The 21,576-nt window shown below is 33.2% G+C and overlaps 1 protein-coding gene across 5 annotated transcripts in view; it reads left to right on the forward strand.

Annotated features, from left to right (window-relative positions):
• Nucleotides 1-21,576, forward strand: part of Pxdnl (peroxidasin like) — a 516,396-nt gene that overhangs the window by 354,811 nt on the left and 140,009 nt on the right. For 2 of the 5 annotated variants that reach the window (XM_047523743.1, XM_047523750.1), the window contains 5 exons: nucleotides 2,367-2,438; nucleotides 7,513-7,682; nucleotides 10,149-10,266; nucleotides 16,661-16,830; nucleotides 20,480-20,746. In XM_047523743.1, the coding sequence (XP_047379699.1) occupies nucleotides 2,367-2,438; nucleotides 7,513-7,682; nucleotides 10,149-10,266; nucleotides 16,661-16,830; nucleotides 20,480-20,746 (797 nt within the window). Of the gene's footprint in view, nucleotides 1-2,366; nucleotides 2,439-7,512; nucleotides 7,683-10,148; nucleotides 10,267-16,660; nucleotides 16,831-20,479; nucleotides 20,747-21,576 lie in introns of those variants that run through there. The other 3 variants (XM_047523761.1, XM_047523772.1, XM_047523784.1) reach the window with 2 other exon arrangements.

The raw sequence follows: 21,576 nt of genomic DNA on the forward strand, positions 1-21,576 counted from the left end.
ATTATTGATGCAATTTCCAGGCTTTTAAACATATTTGCAGAGACCTCTTTTACTGTTATTGTCACATAGACCTATACTACTTGTAAAATAATGAAACAATGTAGATTAGCATAAATAAATTATGTAAATTGTAAATTATAAGTTTTTGTAAATTGCCCTCAACTGCAATACACTACAAGCTATTTCTCTACCATGAAACTATGTTCCAGTATTCCTTGGAATAAAGAAATGGCATAGGGATTAGGGCTTGTGGTAGAAAGAGAATTACAATATGGTATCAATTATTAAAGGAAAAAAATTCAGTATCATTTGTTAAAGCATGGTAGAGATGACTTCATTTAAGTAAGGCCATGGTCATAGTTACAGGGACCATTGCAATGGGGTCTTGCAGCAAAGGAGAGAGATTTAACTCAACTCTAAATAGAGCATGAGCAAAAGAAAATGTATAGGCAAAGAGCAGGGTGGGAGCCACTGGATGGAAAATTACTAAGAGGAAACATCAAGGGTAAAGGGGATTCTGGTTAAACTGACCTAACAGGATTCTTCTTTAAGGCAGCATATGGTGATCAGACATTACTTTAGGGATAGTGGAGGATGAGAAATTTGGCCAGATGTCACTGGTAGAGGGTTCTACTTAAACTGACTTAGCAGGGTTCTTGCTAAATTGAACCATGCAGAGCTGGATATGTAAATCTGAAAGTAAGACCTAGCTAATGTAAAGGTCAAGGGAATGTAGGTACAGTTGGTCAAGGTGAAAATATTTCACCATATTTATGTTACAGTTTCTTCTGTAGTCACTGATTCTAAGTGTGGTTAATTGGACAGGGCATTCAAAGTTGAGTGTAAGGAATCCACATAGGAATATTCATGGAAAATTATTTCCTTTGCAGATGATCACATCAATGAAATTCAAATTTCCAAAACCAGAAGAGTTTGATTCCAGCTTATTCCTTTTTACTTTCACCCCAACCTGTAAAAAGCCAAAATAAGGCCAAAAATATAACACAGATAAGAAAATGTGGCTCAGTTATCTTATTTAATTTTGAGATAAATACACTAGGCTGAGAGTAGGGCTCATGCAGAGGCTGGAGGTGACTAATTGTTAAAATTTTCTAGATATGATGTGATCAGTTATACACATTTCTTTAGTCTCAAGAGAAATGGCATCTGTCTTTGCTCTATTTTGCAAGGATCATTACCCACCCTCCTCCTTATTCATACATGTGGTCTTTGTTCAATATGCATTTAATAGTCATATTGACCACCTGGGCTCTAGCTAGTTTCTTCCATACCTTAGTTTTCCTAGTCCTGGGTAGAGGTGGTATGGTGAAGGCAGCATGAAGGAAGCTCAAAGCAGTGCAGGACTGTCTAGGTGCAAAGAGAGAGAAGGAATAGTGCAGCCTGGGTCTCTGCCTCTTGCCACCCTAACCACCTCTCAAGGGTACAGAAGCCTTGGAAATGCATTCCTCTGCAATACTGCCCTGGGCTCCAGGATGTGGGCATAGTTTGAGAGCAAACATGTGAATGACTGGCTGAGCCAACAAGCTCTGCCACACCAAATGGGTCTCTCATTAAGCAAAACTACGGTTGGCCAGGAAGCTGAAACACGGGCCAAGTGTTGGCATCAGCAGGATCTAATTAGTCATGGATCATTTGCAGATGTCTGCTATCATATATTTTTTATTGTGCCATACATTTTTAATTAAAATTTTAATTGACATATATATATTGCATATATTCAATGTGTATAATGTGATGATTTAATAGGCATATACATTGTTTACTGAAGATGAAAACATTATTTACCTTGATTTCCTGCATGCTTAAATATTTATTTTTATGAATTTCTCTTTAACGTCAGTAAATAAAGTAACAGATTCAAAAGACCACAGATGAGAAAATACATGTATAATGGTGTAAACTTAAGAAGAAATGATTACATAGTGGACATTTTGTTTTCTGTTTGTCCTGTTTCATTGAAATGTTTTCTAAAAAGTACTAGAACTGTGGAATGAAATTGACCAAATTATGCTATGTGCATGCATGAATTTATCACAGTGAATCCAACTTTTATGTATAACTATCAATGCACTAATTTAAAAAAAATTGAAAGAAGACCATAAAGTAGAGGAAGGAGGTCTAGGAGAGGGAGGAGGAGAAAGGGGAGGTATCAAGAAATAAAATGGAGCAAATTATGGTACATTTATGAATATGTCACAATGAACTCCACTACTAAGTATAACTATAATGCACTAATAAAATTTTCAAATAATTAACTTCACAATTAGGTAAAAAAGAAAAAAAAGTTTTGTTTCCCAGGTTGACTGCTACCATGTGTTGATTAAAAATTATCTTTTATTTTTCAGATTTTTGCATAACAACAAATTATCTACAATCCCAGCTGGGAGCTTTTCTCATCTGGATTCACTAAAAAGACTGTAAGTAAGAGCAAACACATAAAAACAACAACAAAAAAAAAAACTTGTAATTTTCCCCAAAATAAATAAATCCTAAATAACAATCAGCTTTACTTCCTTCTGCTGTGAAAGATCACTGCAATTCCAGTGTATTAAGGAGAAAATGGTTTTTTGAACTGCAGAGTGATAGAAGACCCAGATAGTCTACTGAGTTTTCATGTATTCCCTTAGAAGTGACATTCAAAAGGAATATTGAAGACAGAAGTTTTCCTCACTGGTCAATTTCCTTGCTGGTCAAATCGAAAGACTCCCAAGACTTTTCTTTTCCTTTAAGTTTTCATTAAAAAAGAGATGTAGGATGTTCCAAAGACAGTCCCGACTCCTCCATTAAGGCTTCACTTTTCCCTTGTTGCACCTGGAGTTATCAGTCCAGTTCATTTACTCCTACATTAAATAGAATGATACAAAAATCCTAATCCTTCAGTGGTTTCCCCACTCCATAGGCTTCCCTGCTCCTGTCTGTCTTCCACTTTGCCTCACTTTCTACCTTCCTGTGTGAACCACTTTTCTTCCCTGTCTCTTCACCCTCGTCTTTGTGTACTCCTGCACTGCAAACATCTTTATTTTGCGTTATTTTGTTCCCTCAGTACACAGACATATGTTCTAGAGATGAGATGAAGGACAGACTCGCTGCTCCCCAGATACCAGCTGGTGAGCACGTAGTGGAAAACTCACACTATCAGTCACTTACCTTGGAGGCCACTTTTGTTGCAGTGGCTCTTCTGATATTGTGTGCCTTGATACAGGTTCATGAGCAAGGGGATGCTAAGATTAAGTAAAATCAGAACCCCAAGGAACATAAATTTACATTTAATTTGGGTCTAGAAACAATTGTCATAATCTTTGCACTTAAAGGATAATTAATAATCAAGAGGACAATGCATCCACTCCTACCTCATTTCTTCAAGTCCATGCTGCTGATGACACCCATGGAGATTCTCACACACAACAGACACACACACAACAGACACACACACAATGCTGCTTCATAATTCTTGAACTGTGTCCTTTGTGTTCACACCTACAAAAAGACCTTGGTTGATGACTCTCTTTTTTTTGGGTCAACATTTTCTTACTTATCAGAACTGGTCTTATCACAACCATTTGGAATAATGCACTCATTTATTCTTGCTTTTTAATCATGAGTAGGAAATGCAAAATGCCAAGACATTTTGTAGCAGTGATAGGATGCTTCATTTTGGTGTTGGGAGAAAATTGTGTTTTATTATTAACTTGCCATTTTTCCCTTTGTTACATTTGTGATATCACTTACAGTTAGAGTCACTGTCAGATATTTGCTGTTATGATGCCTCTTGTCTACATTGGTTTCTACCTGGGTCTCATTCTTAGCTTCTAAGACGCTCGGAAAGTCTTGAAGTGCTAAATCCCTTAGCTTTTCTTAATATCTTCCTATTATTCTTTCTTGTTACATCTCAGTAGCATCTTTTTTGTTACAACTTCTTACTTTTTTTTTTTTTTTTTTTTTTTTGTTTTTTTAGATAGCATTCCCTCCATTACTGGAACACATGTGCAAAAGTAAATGTTAAGAAGAAGAAGGTTGAGAGAGGTTCTACTAACAGGAGCGTACCAGTATTTTACATACTTGTACTATATTTACTTAAAATGTTTTAAGATGATTTTTGTTAGTATGTTGTGTTGATGAACTACCTTTATGAATGGGAAACTGACATATAGATGATCTGAGCCACTTGCCACAGGATCTACAGGATCCTGATCATTCTGCGACTAGGTGGACACTGGCACCTAGTTATTCCAATTCCTCAAATGTGTGCCCTACCCAGACTAGATGAGAAAAATAGAATCAGGAGAGTGATGGAGACTTAATAAATGAGCTACACCTGTTAACAAATAAATTCCACCTTCAACAATGAAGTTCATCAACAACTGGGGAGTACAGGGGTGGGAGTGGGGGTGTCTCTCAGTGAAACCAGCAGGAGTCATATTTGACAATCACCACTTGATCCTGGTTTGACCCAGTGGAGGTTCCCTGACATTGTCCTGTCCATCTGTATTGTAACATTTCTAACTCTTGATGACCATATTCCTTATGGGCATACTGTAAACATTAATAGAATGCCATTTTAAAAGTGTTTTTTAGATCTTTAAGTGTGAGCAATTCTGTAAGTATAAGTGATGTATTAGAGTACTTTCAAATAGAAAATATTATATCCCAGATATAATTTTTACCTTTGAAATTTTCCACTGAATGGTGACTATGCCGAGTGAATAATTATTTTAGTATTGTGATTGAATACTATCAGAAGGTAGTTCTGTTTTATTATTATTATTATTATTATGTAGAGTAGTGAAATGGTAATGATTTTAACAATAATGTACTACTAGCATTTAGTATAGTATAATATAGATTGCATTAATTTAGTCTATAGATTTTGTTTTCAAATTGAAAATGTTACCATAAATTAAGGCACAGCATTTCAAAAAGTACTTTTTAATTATAAATTTGGAAATATTCTATTTACAAAGGGTCCCCCCAAAGAAGTATAATTCTAGTACTCTATTAAATATTTTCTAAATATAAAAGGAGTTTTCAAACTGGTAAGTGAAAATATATATATATATATAGTCATCGTTTCACTTATTTTGGGGTTCCACTTTATGGATGAATATGTTAACTGAAGTGGACAGTAATACAATAAGAAACTAAATATTGAACTCAATTGTTACAAAAACACACAGACATAAGGATCCCCAGGGAGAAGTGTGATCATTGACTAATGGAGCAGTGATGACTTCTGAGAAATGGAACATTCTGGAATGTTAAGGCCCCATGCCTGTGACGTTCCCAAAAGATTTATATCAACATCCTTGCTGTGTTCAACTCAGAGCAATGTCATGTTGATACTGAAGTAAAGGCATACTCTAATATTTAATGATGGCAAACTGCTTTTAATAAAATTACCAGAAATTAAACTTGCAATGCAAATGTGCACTTTGGACACAATAATGCTGAAATAGATGCTTTTTAGCCAAACAGCTGATACAATAAATCGGTTGGTGACGAGGAACAACCAAGGACAGCCAACCAACAATGCATCCCTGCATAAGGGCTGGTCCAATGTTCCACCCACACATCACTCTGGACAAGGTTGAAAACATTCTCTATTGTAGCCATGGCTTTATTTTTACAGTTTTCTTTGAAGTCTTATTGGAAATATTAGGCAAATAATAGCTGTACCATTAATTTTTCAGTGATTGTGAGATTTTTCTTACTTGAGCAGTTTAAAGCTATTTTTTCAGTGTACTATAACAAAATTTAAATAAATATAACAATCTTAGGAACCAATCATCTATAATACATTTTGCAGAGCTGTCATATAGTAAGACTTTATTAAATTCATTAAAATGAATACATATATTTTTAAAAATATTCTAAATTCTAAAGCTAGAAGTCAGCTTTCTTTTTAGTTTCAGGTTTATTTGTTCCAATAACTTTATATTAATGCAAATTCCTAAATTAATACTAGGTGATTTTTTTATTTCATTTTCATACTGATTCCTATGGATTTCATTTTTGTTTGTTTTCCCAAACTTTTAACAACTTTTTGTACATGTGTAATCCTGATTAAAAGTTATAAAAAAAAATCAACATTTTCTATTCTGCTTCAGTCATGTAGAATTTATACTTAGGATAGAGAAATTCAGCCCCATAACAGTCCTTCTCCCTATCCTAAATACATTCACATTATCCTTATGTCACTAGAGTTCTCTTGCATCGAGTGACCTGATTACTTCCATAGGAGATGGTGAGAATTCCTTTTAGACAAATTCCCTTTTTAATTCTTGGGAAGGAAGAAAAGGAGAACTTATTTCTGGGTCTCCTTGTTCTACATCTTTGGAAAAGAATGAAGATATATACAATAAATCTCTTTGTCTATAGAATTTATTTCATGAGTAAAAACTGCTAGAAAGGATTCAAAAATGTAAAATTTGACAAAACTGAGTAACTTGAGTGTCTATGTGAAGAAATAATCACAAAGAAGTGTAAAGGGCCATCGCCTTTCCATAAAAGCCTACAAATGAGCACAGAGGGGATCTTTCAGCATAATCAAAAAAATGTCAAGTTTCTGTTCTTTAGTGAATACATGCTTATCCATGCAGATGATAAAGAAGTTTACAAGAGAAAAGAAGTCTGGGTGCCCTGTCACATGCTGGTATTTCCAGCAATTCCAGAGGCTGAGACAGGAGAATCTCAAATTCCAGACCAGTCTCAGCAACTTCTTAGTGAGACTGTATCAAAATAAGAAAACAAAAAACAAAAAACGGACTGGTAGAGAACCTATGGGTTCGATTCCCAGCACCACACACACATACACACACACACACACGCGCACACACACACGAAGAAGGATTCACTTGGGCAGCCGCATGAATCTTACACAAGTACCTTAATTAGCTTCTTTTGAGCAATGGCGCCGCTAACATTTAAGTCATCTTCATGAAAAAGTTAAAATATCACCATCAAATCAAAAGTCTTGGCTCTTCTTCATAGAAACAAACTCTAACATCTAAAACAAATAACTACATTTTAACCCACAATTAATGATTTGTAATCAATAAAGTGCATGTTATGTGGAAGATGTTTTTCAAGTCTTAACGTGGATTTTCAAAAATATTATTAATATGGAGATGAATCTACTTCGTGTGATATATGCAATTAAGTAAGCAATTCTTTTTATTATTATTTTTATGGACACATAATATTTGTACATCTTTATGGGTGCAGTAAAATTGAATACATGTGGACAATGCATTGGTAATGATCAAATCAGGGTAATAAACACTTCAATCTCCCCAAACGTTAATCATTTCTTTGTGCCAAGAACTTTTGTTAAGCAAGCAATTCTTAAAACATGTTTGTTGATAGCTAGAAATCCTAGAGTCAAGATATGAGTGATAAGGTAAATTAGAGAAAATTAAATATTTTCACATGAAAGATTCATCGTAGAAATTAATGGTCACTTCTAACAGTTGTAATTCTTGCCTGCATGCACAGGCGTCTGGACTCCAATGTTCTGGTTTGTGACTGTGATTTAAAGTGGCTGGGCGAACTTTTACAAGGCTATATCCAGAATGGCCAAACTCAGGCGGCTGCTACATGTGACCGCCCCCAAGGACTCCATGGGCGCCCGATTGCGTCTGTAACCGTGGAGGAATTTAATTGCGGTATGTAATTTTCTCTGAGTACTTAAAAAAAAAAAAAAAAAAGTCTTTTCTTTGTCCTCGTTCTGCAAAGGTTTATTAAATGATGTTGCACTTGCAAGAGCACATTATCAGACACGTTTAGAAGCGGATTTAGTTAAGTGTGTTCAATTTCCTCTCCATCATCTACACTTTTATATAAAGAAGTTGTGTCATTACAAACTAAGGTTTGGAAGAAACCTCGAGGATCACTTAAACCAACTTTTATACTTCCAGAGAAGAAATATGCAGAAGCAGTGTCCAGCCCCAAAGTCTCCCTCACACTTCAGTATCACTTAGTGCTGAACATGAGTAATTTGTTTCTCAACTTTATATCAAATAATTGCTAATATTCATTGCTAAAAATATCTTCAACAAATCTGGTAATTTTTTTTTCCACATATGAGACCATCAATATGACTAAGTGATGAGAATCAATTTTACTATCTGTAAATTTTTTAGTAATGTAATTATTAGATTTAATAAGCATATGTTCATAGTCTGATAATCTTAATAAAACAATCAGGCTTTATTTAAATAACTGATTATTGTTGCTTAGTATATTATTTAATTTTCACTTAAAACTTTATATATCAATATAAAAATATGTTTCTATATTTCTGTATCCATCCCTATATATAGCTTTAAATGAAAATAAATTACTACATACACACATAAATACTTAAATGTGGGTGTAAGGGAGAAGAAAGGAGAGGGGGGAATTTAGCTTCTTGGAAATTCACTTGGATGATTTACTTACAGTAGAAATTTGCTTTCTAATATCCTTTCACTGAAAAGTCATTTAAGAATGTTTCCAAAAAGATAATTTGAAAAATCAGATTGATATAATTCAATTCTATCAAACTGAGAAGAAAAATGACTTGGTCTTTATTGCCAAATTTTACTACCACTTCTAGTTCACATCATGATTGTTTTGCCTGGATTATATTGTGTCTTCACCCATGTCTCAATTTTCATTTTTCTCTCTCTGTTGTATTATACTTGGAAAATATATATATATTTTTAAATTTATTTGCTTACCTCATTCTTCACATAATCCTTCTAATGCTGCCTACCTCAAAATAGAGCACAACATCCTTCCATGGTCGGCATTTCCTGTGTCACTGCCCCAGGCTGCTCTCTGCAACCCCTATCCATTCTCCTCTTTCCTTACCTGGTGTTGCTGCTGTGACGGTCTTTCCAGTTTTGAAAATTCTTAAGCCTTTTCTCCACTCAAGGACTGTCCACATGTTTTTTTCTTTTCCTCCAATATTCTTTTCCCACCTCTGTGTCTTCTTATAGTCTCCTCCTTAAGTTACTTGGAAAGGCTCTACTCACTCTCCCTTCCCACTCACCTATCTGCACACAGGTGAGTCAAGTTCCTTCTCAAACTCTGTCAAAGTGTCACTTGTTCTCCATTTCAGCATTTATCAGTTTATTATTATGTATTTTTTTGGTGTTTGATTAATTTCAATTTCTTCAATGAAACTGTAAACACACAGGTTCAAATGTCTTTCACTGGTTACATCAATGGTTTGGCACTTGATGCTGAATTATTATTATTTTTTTTAATAAATATTCAAATGTGTAAAGTCAAAAAGGGTAAAGTAAAGTTATAGATCATACGGACTTTTAATGGAATGGGTAAGATTACTCAATATTTGTGCAATGTAATAATAGATATGGTCATTAATTGTAAGAAATCTGAAATAATTCACTTACAAAAGGAAGAATTTTATCATTTAGAAAGGTCTGACTCTCTAAACTTATGGTAAAATTCAAGCAAAGTCTTAAGCAAGACCACTTAAAATTACCATTAAAAAGTGAAAGTTCCTTTTTTTACATTATTCTCTATAATTTAAATCCAATAATATTGAATTGTTTAAAAAATCAATCACTTCACTTTCTTATTAAAGTGATTTAAGTGTTTCCATGTTTTTCCACTTATTTCTTATTACTTGAGAATGGTATCATTCATTTATGTTGATAAGTAATTTTGCTCAGCCAGGTTTGAGATGTAGATACGTAAATTCTTGTAAATTATTTAAAGCAGTTAGATAACTAATGCCTAGGGAGAGTGCCTACAAAATTGTGAACTCAGTTCAGGTACTTGATTTGAAAAATTGATTCATAAAATCAAACATTTTCCATAAATATGATTGTATTGACCTATACATAAATACGATTGTGTTTTACCTGTACAAAAACACAGGTAAATTTGCTTAATTTATTTTTATGTAGTGACTCTCAAACTTCTAAAGTTGAAATCAAATATATGTCTAATAAGTAATCTGGCATGTATATTATTACTTGGTTAATATAGTTCAATCTGTAAAACTTTAATATAGAAAGAAAATAAAATTACTCATAGCATTTTCACAACAATAATTTAGAATACTATAATTAGGTAACTTTTAAAATTACCAATAATTTTTGTTGTTGTTGTTGCAGAAAGTCCCCGAATTACTTTTGAGCCCCAAGATGTGGAGGTAACCTCTGGACATACTGTCTATTTCACTTGCCGAGCTGAAGGAAATCCCAAACCTAAGATTATATGGATACATAACAAGTAAATATTGAGCATGGGCATGTGCCGTAATTCTATTTTTGATTTTAGCCATCTTTTACGTTGCTTCAAATAATTTATTTAGAGAAGAAATTAGTAAAATTATAAGAATTTGTTAGAGATAAAAGTCTCTTTTCTTATTTTTTTGACTTGCTTAAACTATTTGGGGGACTTTTCCTTAAAAGTTATATATATATATATATATATTTAGACATTAAAAATTGTAAAACGGACTACAATAATTTTGTATTATTTCTAGAAGGAATTATTAGGATTAATGACCCAACTAGTTTGTTTTAAATCCAAATATAATTTGACCTAACCTCATCTAAATTATTTTAAGTACAGAATATTTCTTATTTGACAGTTCAAGTTTTCTATAGTAAATCAGTATAGGTTTATGTAAGTGAATTGGTAATAAAAGCTATGCAAGATTATTTAAAATACTAGTCATTGCTTTAATTCTCATTCTGTTTGATAAAACACAGAACTGTAAGTCTTAAAACATATGAATAAAAAACTATAGAGCAATAACAAATTTTTTAAAGTTAAAATAAAAGTGCAACAAGGAATATTTAGCTAACATAAATTAGATATGTAAATGAACTATAGCCCTGATAAAATAGAACTAAAGTTCTTGGAATTAATGGTATCATTAATTACATTATTGATAACTAGCAAGGTTTTTTTGTATCTCTTCTGTCATGTGTATGATCAACTCTGAATTTTTATGGTTTACTCTGTGAGGTACACTGAGAGATATGATAAGTAGTGTGTACACTTTTGATTTCTAATTTTAGTGAGAATCTCAGATCAAGCTAGTAAAATGTGTTTTTAACCCTTGCAAAAAATAATAGAGTAGGTTAAAAATAACTTGCATGGATAGCAATTGCTAATACTATTAAATTGAGAATGTAGCCCAGAAGGAAGACTCAACTGACTTCAATTTATTTCCATTTTGAAATTATTCAAGGGTACTTGAGAAAGAGAAATTGCTGCTTGTTATGTCTTAACACTGCTTGCTGTGACTCTTTTCTTAGTTTAAATTCAGAAATGATATAATTCAAAGTTATAAAGCTATTGAGTAGTATTTTGAAAGGAATAAGTAAAAAATTATAATGCCTGATAAACTTTATGAAGTTTTCAAATAAAGTGACAGAAGAAGCCAAGATGAATCTGAAAGGAAAGAAAGAAATCTAGAAAGAAGGAATGAAATAATGGGAAAATGAAGAATAGGTTGAGATTCCTGTTAAAATTTTAACCAATTTATATAGAAAAATTGAAGACAAAAGAGTTTATGATCATATTTAAAATTAATAAGTCTCAACTTGCCATTTGTTAACTATTTTTATATAAAATAATATTTATCCTGAATGTGGATGAAGTATAAAATAGAGCATAGCAAATAATTTGAAACAGACATTTATTTAATATGAACCAGGCTAAGAAAAAAGAAAATTACTACAAACATCCTAGAAGCTACTTATAGATCCATTTCTTATGACTATCCTTTTCCGTTCTTTTGGAAATGACATCTCTCCTGACTGTAGAGCCCCTAGAAAAGTGGATTAAGAACTGATTAGACACAGCCAAATGCAGGAGTATAGTACTAGAAGGTAGACCTGTGGATGTAAATCAGATTTCAGAAGAGTTTAGAGACATGGACAACATTCAAATGTTTAGTGTACATCCAGTGGGAATTCTAAAATGAGAGGTTAGACAGATGAACCAGAGCAATGGGAGAAGGGGTAATTGGGAATTTTCCAGAACTGTAAAAAGTCATGAAATTTCAGACTAAGAATTGTATAAATTCCCAAATAAGATTTATTTAAAAATTTCTATATGATGCATTATGATCACAGTTTTGAAAATCAGATAAAAAAATCTTTCATCCAAGGTAATTTTCAGATTACTTTAAAATGTTGAGTAATCACACTTGCACTAAACTTTACATCAGACCTAAGGCAGTAAAATATACTTAGGGCATTAAGGAAGATAACTAATTTCCTTCAACTTTATATTCAACTAAATTATCTGGTAAGGTAAAATGAAAACATTTTCAGGTAATGAATAAAGTTTTAGTCAAGGATATCTACTGAAAAAACTAAAAATAGATGTGTTTCAGTAATCGGAAAATTGGAACGAGGAAGGTATGAGGCAAATATTAACAAAGTAACTTTTTATGATGGTGCTAGGGATCAAATTTAAAATCTTTTGCTTGCACATTGTACCACTGAGTTACATCCCTAGACCAAAAGGCAATTTTTCAACATACTGATAAATATGAATAAACTGAGAATGTTAAATAGAGCATTGAACAAATTTAAAATAAGGGATGAGTTAAATGTTAGATGATATTATTAGAGGAGTTGTAAAGAGACTATGTAATTAAATAATTTCGTATTACTCATTTTAGGGGTGAAGACTCACATCTACTTTAGTTTTTTTTTTTTTTTTTTTTTTTTTTAGTCAAGAATGCCAGTTAAAAACTAAGATAAAATACTATCAAATAGAAAGGTTCTTCCATAGTAGGGAATGAAAGAAGGTGGTTAAAGAAAACTGGATCAGTCTAATACAAGAGAAAGAGCAAAAGTATTACAAAGATAGAGAAAAGTCTGGAAAAGAGAAAACATAAAATAATTCATAAATATTTTTTGAAGAATTAGTGAAAACAATAAGTAGATTATTGAAGGACATTATAAAGTTTGATTTAAATACCTGGCTAAAACTTTATTTATTTATTTATTTTTTTCTGGCTAAAACTTTATAACACTAAAAGATATAAGGCTGATAAACAAGTGTAACAACTAACATATTAATCAAGATATAGGTGATATAGCAATATTAATAAAACCAAGATCAGCTTTTAGGCAGTAGTATAATTGTGTATCATTAGATCTGGATATAAGTTTCATGATCTTTTCCTACCTAATAAAATAACTACTAAACACAAAGCATAATTGAAAGAATCACAGGGATAAATGGACACACACCCATTGTGGTGAGAAATTATAATAGTACTTTTTAAAAATATTAAGACTAAGAATTAGAAGGAATATGTAAACATAGTTAAAAACTCTGATGATGATGATGATGATGTGTGAGTGTATAATGAAGAGCTAAACTGTGCTACATTCAACCAACTATGGAATATTTACCAATACCAAACACATGAGAACACACAATATCAAATCATAGCAAAAAATCAATTTCATAACAGTCTTGTCTTATTGATTTTCTGTTGCTAATAATGTAATACCACATCTCAGGTAAGTTATTTAAAAAAAGGTTTAATTTGGTTCATGGTTCAAGGTTGAGAGACCATAATGGTGATGACCTTCTTGCTGGCAGAGTCCAGACACAGTGCAGAGCTTCACATGGTGAGAGAGAGGAAAAGCAGGAGAATGTGAGCCAAATCAGCTCTTAAAGCAGGCACACTAGAGATTTTGTCTCAGATCCACTCCTGAGTTAATACATTAACCAATTAATTCATTAATTGATTATTCTATTATTATAGAATGGTTTATTCTATTCATGAGCACAGAACCCTAATCACCTCATAAAGGTCCCACTTGGTCCCACTTCTTAATATCTCATTTTATCACAAGTTTTGGAGAGCACAGCTATATTCAAACCATAGCAGATACTTTTGTCAAGGTAATTTTGGAAATCCTTCAGGCTTCCCAGCTGAAAAGTAAAATGATTGCCAGCACCCAGGAATAGCACTCCATACATAGTTTTTAAATAATTGCTTAAATGAATTCAGAGAGGAGGGGAAGCACTCCAGGGACTGGAAAAAGGGTGAGTGCTGGCACAAAATTAGAAATGAACATAGAGGAGGTTCAGGAAGATAGACCTTCCTCTAGAATAAAGGTTTTATCTCATGGAGAATTAGAAAAAAAAGATTGTAAAATAACTGGAAAGTTAATAACTTTGGCTTTCAGTTTACAAATTGTGAGAGTCGCATGGAGATGTAAAACAAGGTAGTGACATGATGTAAGAGGTCTTTAAACCAATCTTTCTTTTCTTGATGAGATTCCAGACCATGGAAATTCCATCCATTCTAAAGAAATTTAAATTCTGTCATGTTTATGATTATGACATTTCCAGCAGATTACATGCAAACATTGCAAATGATGATAGCTTTGTATGTGGTAGATATTTTTAATTGGTGTGATGATAAAATATCCATATTTATAATTTTGGTACCTAGTTACACATGTAGTTCTTAGAAAGCACTTAATGAATGAAGTACTTTAATAAAGGTTATTGTTAATAGAGGTAATTCATTGCTGCTAAGAATTACTTTAACAAAAGTTATCGCTACTTCATAATTAAGTCTAATGTGTTTATTCACACATTTTCAAGGAAAAAAATCTAAGTGTATTATATCTTATAAACCTTCATTTTTTTTACATATTGTATTTTTTTATATATGATTGCTATCCAGCTTGCATAAAACTGACAAAGCGAAAAGAATATATTGAACCATGAAGACTTATTTTGATTTTTTGAAGCAACATAATGATTCATGAGCAAACAAATTTTATGAGCATAATGAAGATATGAACAAATAGGGAAATAACCAGGAAAATAAATGATGCATCTTAAATTTATGGGTGTGATGTGCTGCTGCCCATTTTATACCATTTTATTATAGTGAATCTTGGTGAATTCTATTACATCGCCTAGCCATATGCTAGATGTTATGTATACATCCTGTAGTCTTTGATATTTTGTGGTACAGAGGTTTATAACAAAATTTCAGAAAACTAAATCTCTTTTGAGAAATGCAATTCATCATTCTTGGCATACTTCTTTGCAAACAGTCTCATTTGGATTCAATGTTAGATAATCTTAGAATTACATTTAAAATAATTAAGTTGCTTAATGATAAGTGATCCTTTGGAATTTTCACTTAAAAAAATACTTTCTGATGTTCATACAACATTATCAACATTAAGTAGCTTTGTCAACTTATAGTTACAAGAAAATCCAGTACCAGGATCTACTTTCTTTGTGCCTTACATTGCAAGGTCACTCAAAAACAATGTTTTTCCCAAAGCTAATCTTTTGAAAAATTATATCTTGAAGTTCTCACTGACTCATTGGTAGTTTTCTTCACATTGGGCTTTTCTCACTGGATAGTTGAACAGATTGCCTCTGTTGTTCTGTCATCTCTCTTCCATTATAATCTAAAAAATAAATGTGAAATATGACTATTGTCTGCTTCTTTCTTATCTTTGTGACAAAAATTATTGAATAAGGATTATTTCTTAGTCTTTTTAACATGCTTTATTCTTTTTGCACATGTAAGAATTGCTTGAGTTATTTTTTAGTGTTGAAACAGTTTAAAATGAGTGAACAAATATTTACCAGGACTTCACTGATTTTGTAAAACTAACAAATTAAAGGGAGAGCAATAGGGATTCTCCAAATGGACATTTTCCTTTAGGAAGGATATTTCTGGTGCGTGATATACTGTAGATGCTTAGCAAATGCTTATGGAATGATAAATGATGGAGGGGGTAGATCTCCTTTTTTATTTCTCTCTCTCTTTTTTTTTTTACAACTAATACATTCATCTGTACTAAGCATACTTACATGTACTTTCTCATATATGATCATTAAATATTTTTAAAGAAAAAAAATCTTGGCCATAAGGAATGTTCTGTAATGATTTCTGACATGTTTAGGTGTTAGTATCTTTATATTTATTGATAAACATTATCCACTAAACCATTCCCTTGCTTGTGATCATTATTACAATGTGATGTTATATGTTTGAACCTACTTGCACTCAATAGATTATCCATTTACTTGATAAATGGCATTTTCCTAGTATATAAAAAATGGTTCCTTTTAATTCATAGGGCTTAATAGCCAACAACTAGTAAGTACCATGTGGTTAGTTAATGCTAAGTCTTATAATTATACTGGGCTTTGAGCCATGTTGATTTGAATACAAACATTTCTTTTACAATTTACAAAATATGGAAGGAAGTTGATGACTCACTGGGAAGATGTGAAAAGCTTACATATCACCATTTGATAATGATCCTTTTTTAAAAAATAGAAATTCAGGGGTGTTACACTGGGCTAAAGTATACTTTGTATAGGAGAGATTGCTGCAGTGTCTAAATTTACCCTGCCCAGGAAGGCAGGGCATTTAAATTTTCTTTCTTTTAATTGTGCATTAACTCACAGTCTGTATTCAGTGTATCATCTCAAAATAGAAAGGAGAAAACTGGAATTTAAAATAAAATTATTTGAATTACCTAGATAGTAAAAATAAATCAACTAATCAGAATACATGAAACATGTTCTGTATTCCATTTAAGAGTTTGATAGAGTTAAATGTGAGCAGGAGTAATAAATATATATCAAATATTTTCAGCAATTCACTGGATCTTGAGGATGACACTCGTCTTAACATGTTTGATGATGGGACACTCATGATCCGGAACACGAGAGAGTCGGACCAAGGTGTCTATCAGTGTATGGCCAGGAACTCTGCCGGGGAAGCCAAGACACAAAACGCCATGCTCAGATACCACAGTCTCCCAGGTAAACCTTTATTTTCTGGTTGGACTTCATACAAATGCATTAGTTATCTATCAGTTATTTGTACTGAAAAATGACCTTATATTACTACTTTAAAGTAGGTAATGCTTCGAAGTGAAACTGTTGTCCCTGATACTTTTTTGTACTTTTAGAGACACTTGATCTTTTTTCCTTGAAATTTATTCTATTCTATTTATTTACTTTTAGTTAAATAATCAATTAATTTTTTTTTTTTTTTTTTTTGGTGGTGCTCATGACTGAACCTAGGGCTTTGTGCATTTCAGATGTATGCTCTACTACTTATCTGCACCCCTAGCCCTTGAATTTTTTTTAAAAAATTACTTGCTTAGTTCTGTTATTTTCCAGTATACCACAAATGCAATTCCAAGATTTTCCAATTAGCCTTTCAATTACCCATCCAGCTTTCCAACATCTTGAGGCAGAGTGAGCCAGTTGCTCTCAGGCATGAAAATCATCCTGTTCAGAAATTCATTATTTTTTATTCATCATGAATTCATTACAAATGTTTATTGAATGCCCACTGAGCTATTGTTGAAAATTTCACACCCCTTGAACTACCCAGAAGCTTTACTCTGCCATAATTTCAATGGCATATATAAATCAGACATCGTGACTATGATAAATTTTTATTAGTATCATTTTGTGATGGTAGAAATGCATCATCTCTCACCTTCCTGAGCCCGTGGTCTATTAGGCAACAGCCATAATTCAACTGAGTTTTATGGTGTGACAGGAGAGGGGATGGAAGCATAAAGGACAGTTCTATACCAGTAAACATTTAAAACCCAGCACTGGCAAGGGGGGTTTCTGATTTGCAGCATTCACTAATACCTGTGGTATAAATAATCACTCCATGGCCAATTTCTAGTTACCAACATGGCACGTGGAGTTGGGAGATATGCAGTAGCTTACCATGGTGCAGTATTTCCGCCACAGAGACATAATAGGCACAAATAACCTTAGAACCACAGACAGAAAATAGTAAAATAGAGTCAAATAAGTATGAATAATGAATTCCAGAATTTGTTAACTTTAATATTAATGACATTTATTTAATTCTACTTTTATGTAATTTAACTTTTAATAATGGCTATGCTTAAAAACCAGTTTGCAGAATATTGAAAATTTAACATCTGGCTCTCAAGAGCCAGGTCTGATATACCCTTTGAGATCTTAGTAAGGAAAGGGAGCAGTTATGATGAATCTGAGATCGCTGGGAGATATTAATAATATCAACAGAGACAGCAAACAGGATGAAGGGAGAGTGGAGCCCTTGGAGCAGGCTTGGTGAGTCACATTCATTTGAGAAAGGTTTTCCCAGGAGTAGGGACATCTAAGTGGAAAGCAAGAACAAGTAGGAGAAAGTTAGATAAGTAGAGTTGAAACATTATCTCAGGAGAAAGGGTAGCATAAGGGGAGACAGAGCAGGAGGCATCCAAGAGATGGAAATCCCTGATAGTTCTGGAGTTGAGCTGGAATCACTGATTTGGGGAAGGTGTAAGGCAGGTCAGATCATTCAGGTTAATCATGACTGTATAGTAAGAGTGATCAAAATTAGATTTTTCTTTTAGTAAAATATTTCTGGTAGCAGTCTGGAGAAAAAACAGGAGGATGTGATACAGTGAGAAAGTTGGTCGGCTGCAGCCATGAAGCAGAACAGAGCTGGTATAGACATGGATCGGATAGTGGCAGAGCAAATGGAGAAAATTCACTAAATGAAGGTTTATACCAGGGGGAAAACACAGTTGAGTTGGAAATTAATTGACTATGGAGATTCCTTTCATGGTTTCTAAATAACTTCTAATTGGCCGTCATGGTAGCTCATTCCAAACATCTATCCCTTCTACCTCTAGGTGGAGTCTGACACTGCACAAGGTTACCCTTCCTTTGACTTTGGGGACACCACTTCCATTTCATCCTTTCCTGACATTTTTATTCTTCTTTCTCCTTAAATGTCATGTTCTCCATAGCCCTCCCCTCCCCTCTCTTCTTTTAGTTTGGCCTGGTCAAATCACATTGCTTTTTTACTCCATTTGAGATCTCTTTGAATTTAAAAAGAATTCTTCAACATTCACCTCTAATAATTAAAGTAAAACTTATAACTTTATTATTGCTATTTTCCCTGAGGTTTGAAGCACTATTATTCCTACTCACCTTCACATGTAAACTTTACATCCCACAAACATATTTGCCTGCATAAACCTTCTTCATCCTGTTTGCTATCTCTATTAGTATAATTAACATCCTTCAACAACCTCAGATCCAGCTCTCTTGCTATCTTTTTCTCAGGTCTATAAAAGAATACATTGAAGATGGGTCAGATCAGAGCTTCCTTTCCATTTTCACTATCATAGACCTGCTTCAAAAATATTTTGTTTTAAAAATATTTTTATTAGTGCATTATATTTATACATTATAGTGGGGTTCATTTTGACATATATACATGGAATATCATTGGCTCCAATTCAGTCCCTGGTAGGTACTTCTTATTGCAATTATTACAATAGCTTTCCCTATTATGTCCCTTTTCACTGCCAGCATGCACCCAATGCTAATAAAATTATTTTATCATTATAAAGAAATTTTACAGTTGATTTGTTTTGTTCTCTGTCCTCTGTGAACATACAATGAAAAGAAGGTATCTTGTGCATCTTTGTATTTTACTAATACCTAAAATTTTATTGATATATTTAAGACATTCATATTGCCAAAAATTGAATTAGATCTTGGTTTTTAAATTATATTAATTCAATTTATTCCTACTCTCCAGGGTATATTCATCTTAGAAATTGATGAGCTCCTCAAACTGAAACCTTAGCATTAGGCATTTTTAACAACTTAGTCTTTATTTTATGTTTGAGATTCCCATAAAAGATGGAATTCTTATGCATTATTAAGAATGGAATACCTATATGGAAGTCTAAAATTTCTACTTTCTTGATAAATGAAAATAAACCAAAACTTAACATGGCTTAAATATAGTGCATGTGTGTGTGTGTGTGTGTGTGTGTATGTGTAGTTGGGTAGGTGTGTTGTTTGCAATCAGTAGTGCAAAGGCAGTCTGTAGGTAGATGCCCCATTACCCTGGCAAGCCAATGATATTTTTCTTCTCCTGTTCAATCCTTTGTACATAGGTCCCTTTTCCTCCCTTATAGTTGCCACTTTTTAGTTACATGGCAACTTCCTATAATCCAAACTCATGCCTGAATTCTAGTTAACAGGAGCTAGAGCAATGACTACTTAGTCTCAGTCCTTTTATTTGGGAAGGAAACTCTCTTCCCAGTGACATGTACCTGGATCTCATTGGCAGAACTTTATTTAAAACGTGAGTATTTTCAAATGGTAACATGTGGACATTTAGTTCATAAGGAATAGATATTCAGTGAGCACATTGCAGCGTGTTCAATACAATGGCATTAAGACAAGAGATTGTTTTTTAAAATATGCAATTATGTAAAATCAACATTAAATTTATTTTAGATTTAATTCTTTGAGAACATTGTGAATATATTATTTTATTATAAAGGCATTTTGAAGGTAGTAATAATCTTAAAATCCCAATGCAAAAATAAAATAAAATAAATCTTCCTGTTACTACTTGTATTTTGTTTTGTTCTCCTCTTACCCTTAGCCAAACCTAGCTTTGTAATCCAGCCCCAGGACACAGAGGTTTTAATTGGCACCAGCACGACTTTGGAATGCATGGCCACAGGCCACCCGCACCCCCATATTACTTGGACTAGGGACAATGGAGAAGCACTGGATGGATCCAGGCACGTAGAAACCTCCAGTGGACTCCACTTACAGAGCATCACCCTGAGGGATCACGGTGGATTCACCTGTCATGCCAACAATAGCCAAGGCTCTGTTCATGCCACAGCCAACATCATTGTACAAGGTATGGGAGCAGAAGGTCCTGCTTGCAATCTTCCTCCTGTCACATATAAAAAAATTATTTTTTAACTTAAAAAGTGGTATCATGTATGTCAGCAGAGATATTTTTTTTATTTGCCTTTTGTTTTTTGACATAATAGAATTTTCAAAACTAATCTGCTTCATGTTAAAAGTTGGGCTTTTTTTCAACTTGAGTCTTTATCCAAATGCCAGAATCAGCCATTAGTAATAAAAGAGATGAAGTCATTAATCTGGCAGCAAACTGTCAAAAGATATTTGTGTTTCAGAATATTTTACAGATAAAGGGAAGACACTTCAGCTAGGAAAGTGAAAGGCTATGCCCCAGGTTCACAGTCATTTACCAAGCTGTCTACTCAAAATAGCTTGAGAATATGCTGAGGCTCCAGCAGGTAGCAACTGCAGTGACCACAGTGACAATGCCATTCTGAACCTAGAGAATAAGTTACCTACGTGTGGGTGATTTTGTTGTAAAAAAAACATGCCTTTGTGTTGTTTTCCTGTTCTTAACCTGGAGCTGCCCCTTCCTTTCTGTTGTTATTGCTTTGTGTGTGTGTGTGTGTGTGTGTGTGTGTGTGTGTGTGTGTTTCCACATTTGCTTAATCCTCCTGTTGGTTTAGAGGTTTCATAAACAGTGGAATTCATGTTACTGAAGGGATACCCCAAGTCCTATTCTGTCATTCTACCCAAAGCAGTTTTATATCATATTATAAGAGTATAAAAATTTACAATGTTCCATTTTAAGGATCTCAGGGAGTATGCATATTTAATTGAGTTAGGAAGTTTCATTAATTTCAGAATGCATAAAACCTATCA

The sequence above is a fragment of the Sciurus carolinensis genome, chromosome 1 (assembly GCF_902686445.1).
Source record: "Sciurus carolinensis chromosome 1, mSciCar1.2, whole genome shotgun sequence".
Lineage (NCBI taxonomy): Eukaryota > Metazoa > Chordata > Mammalia > Rodentia > Sciuridae > Sciurus > Sciurus carolinensis.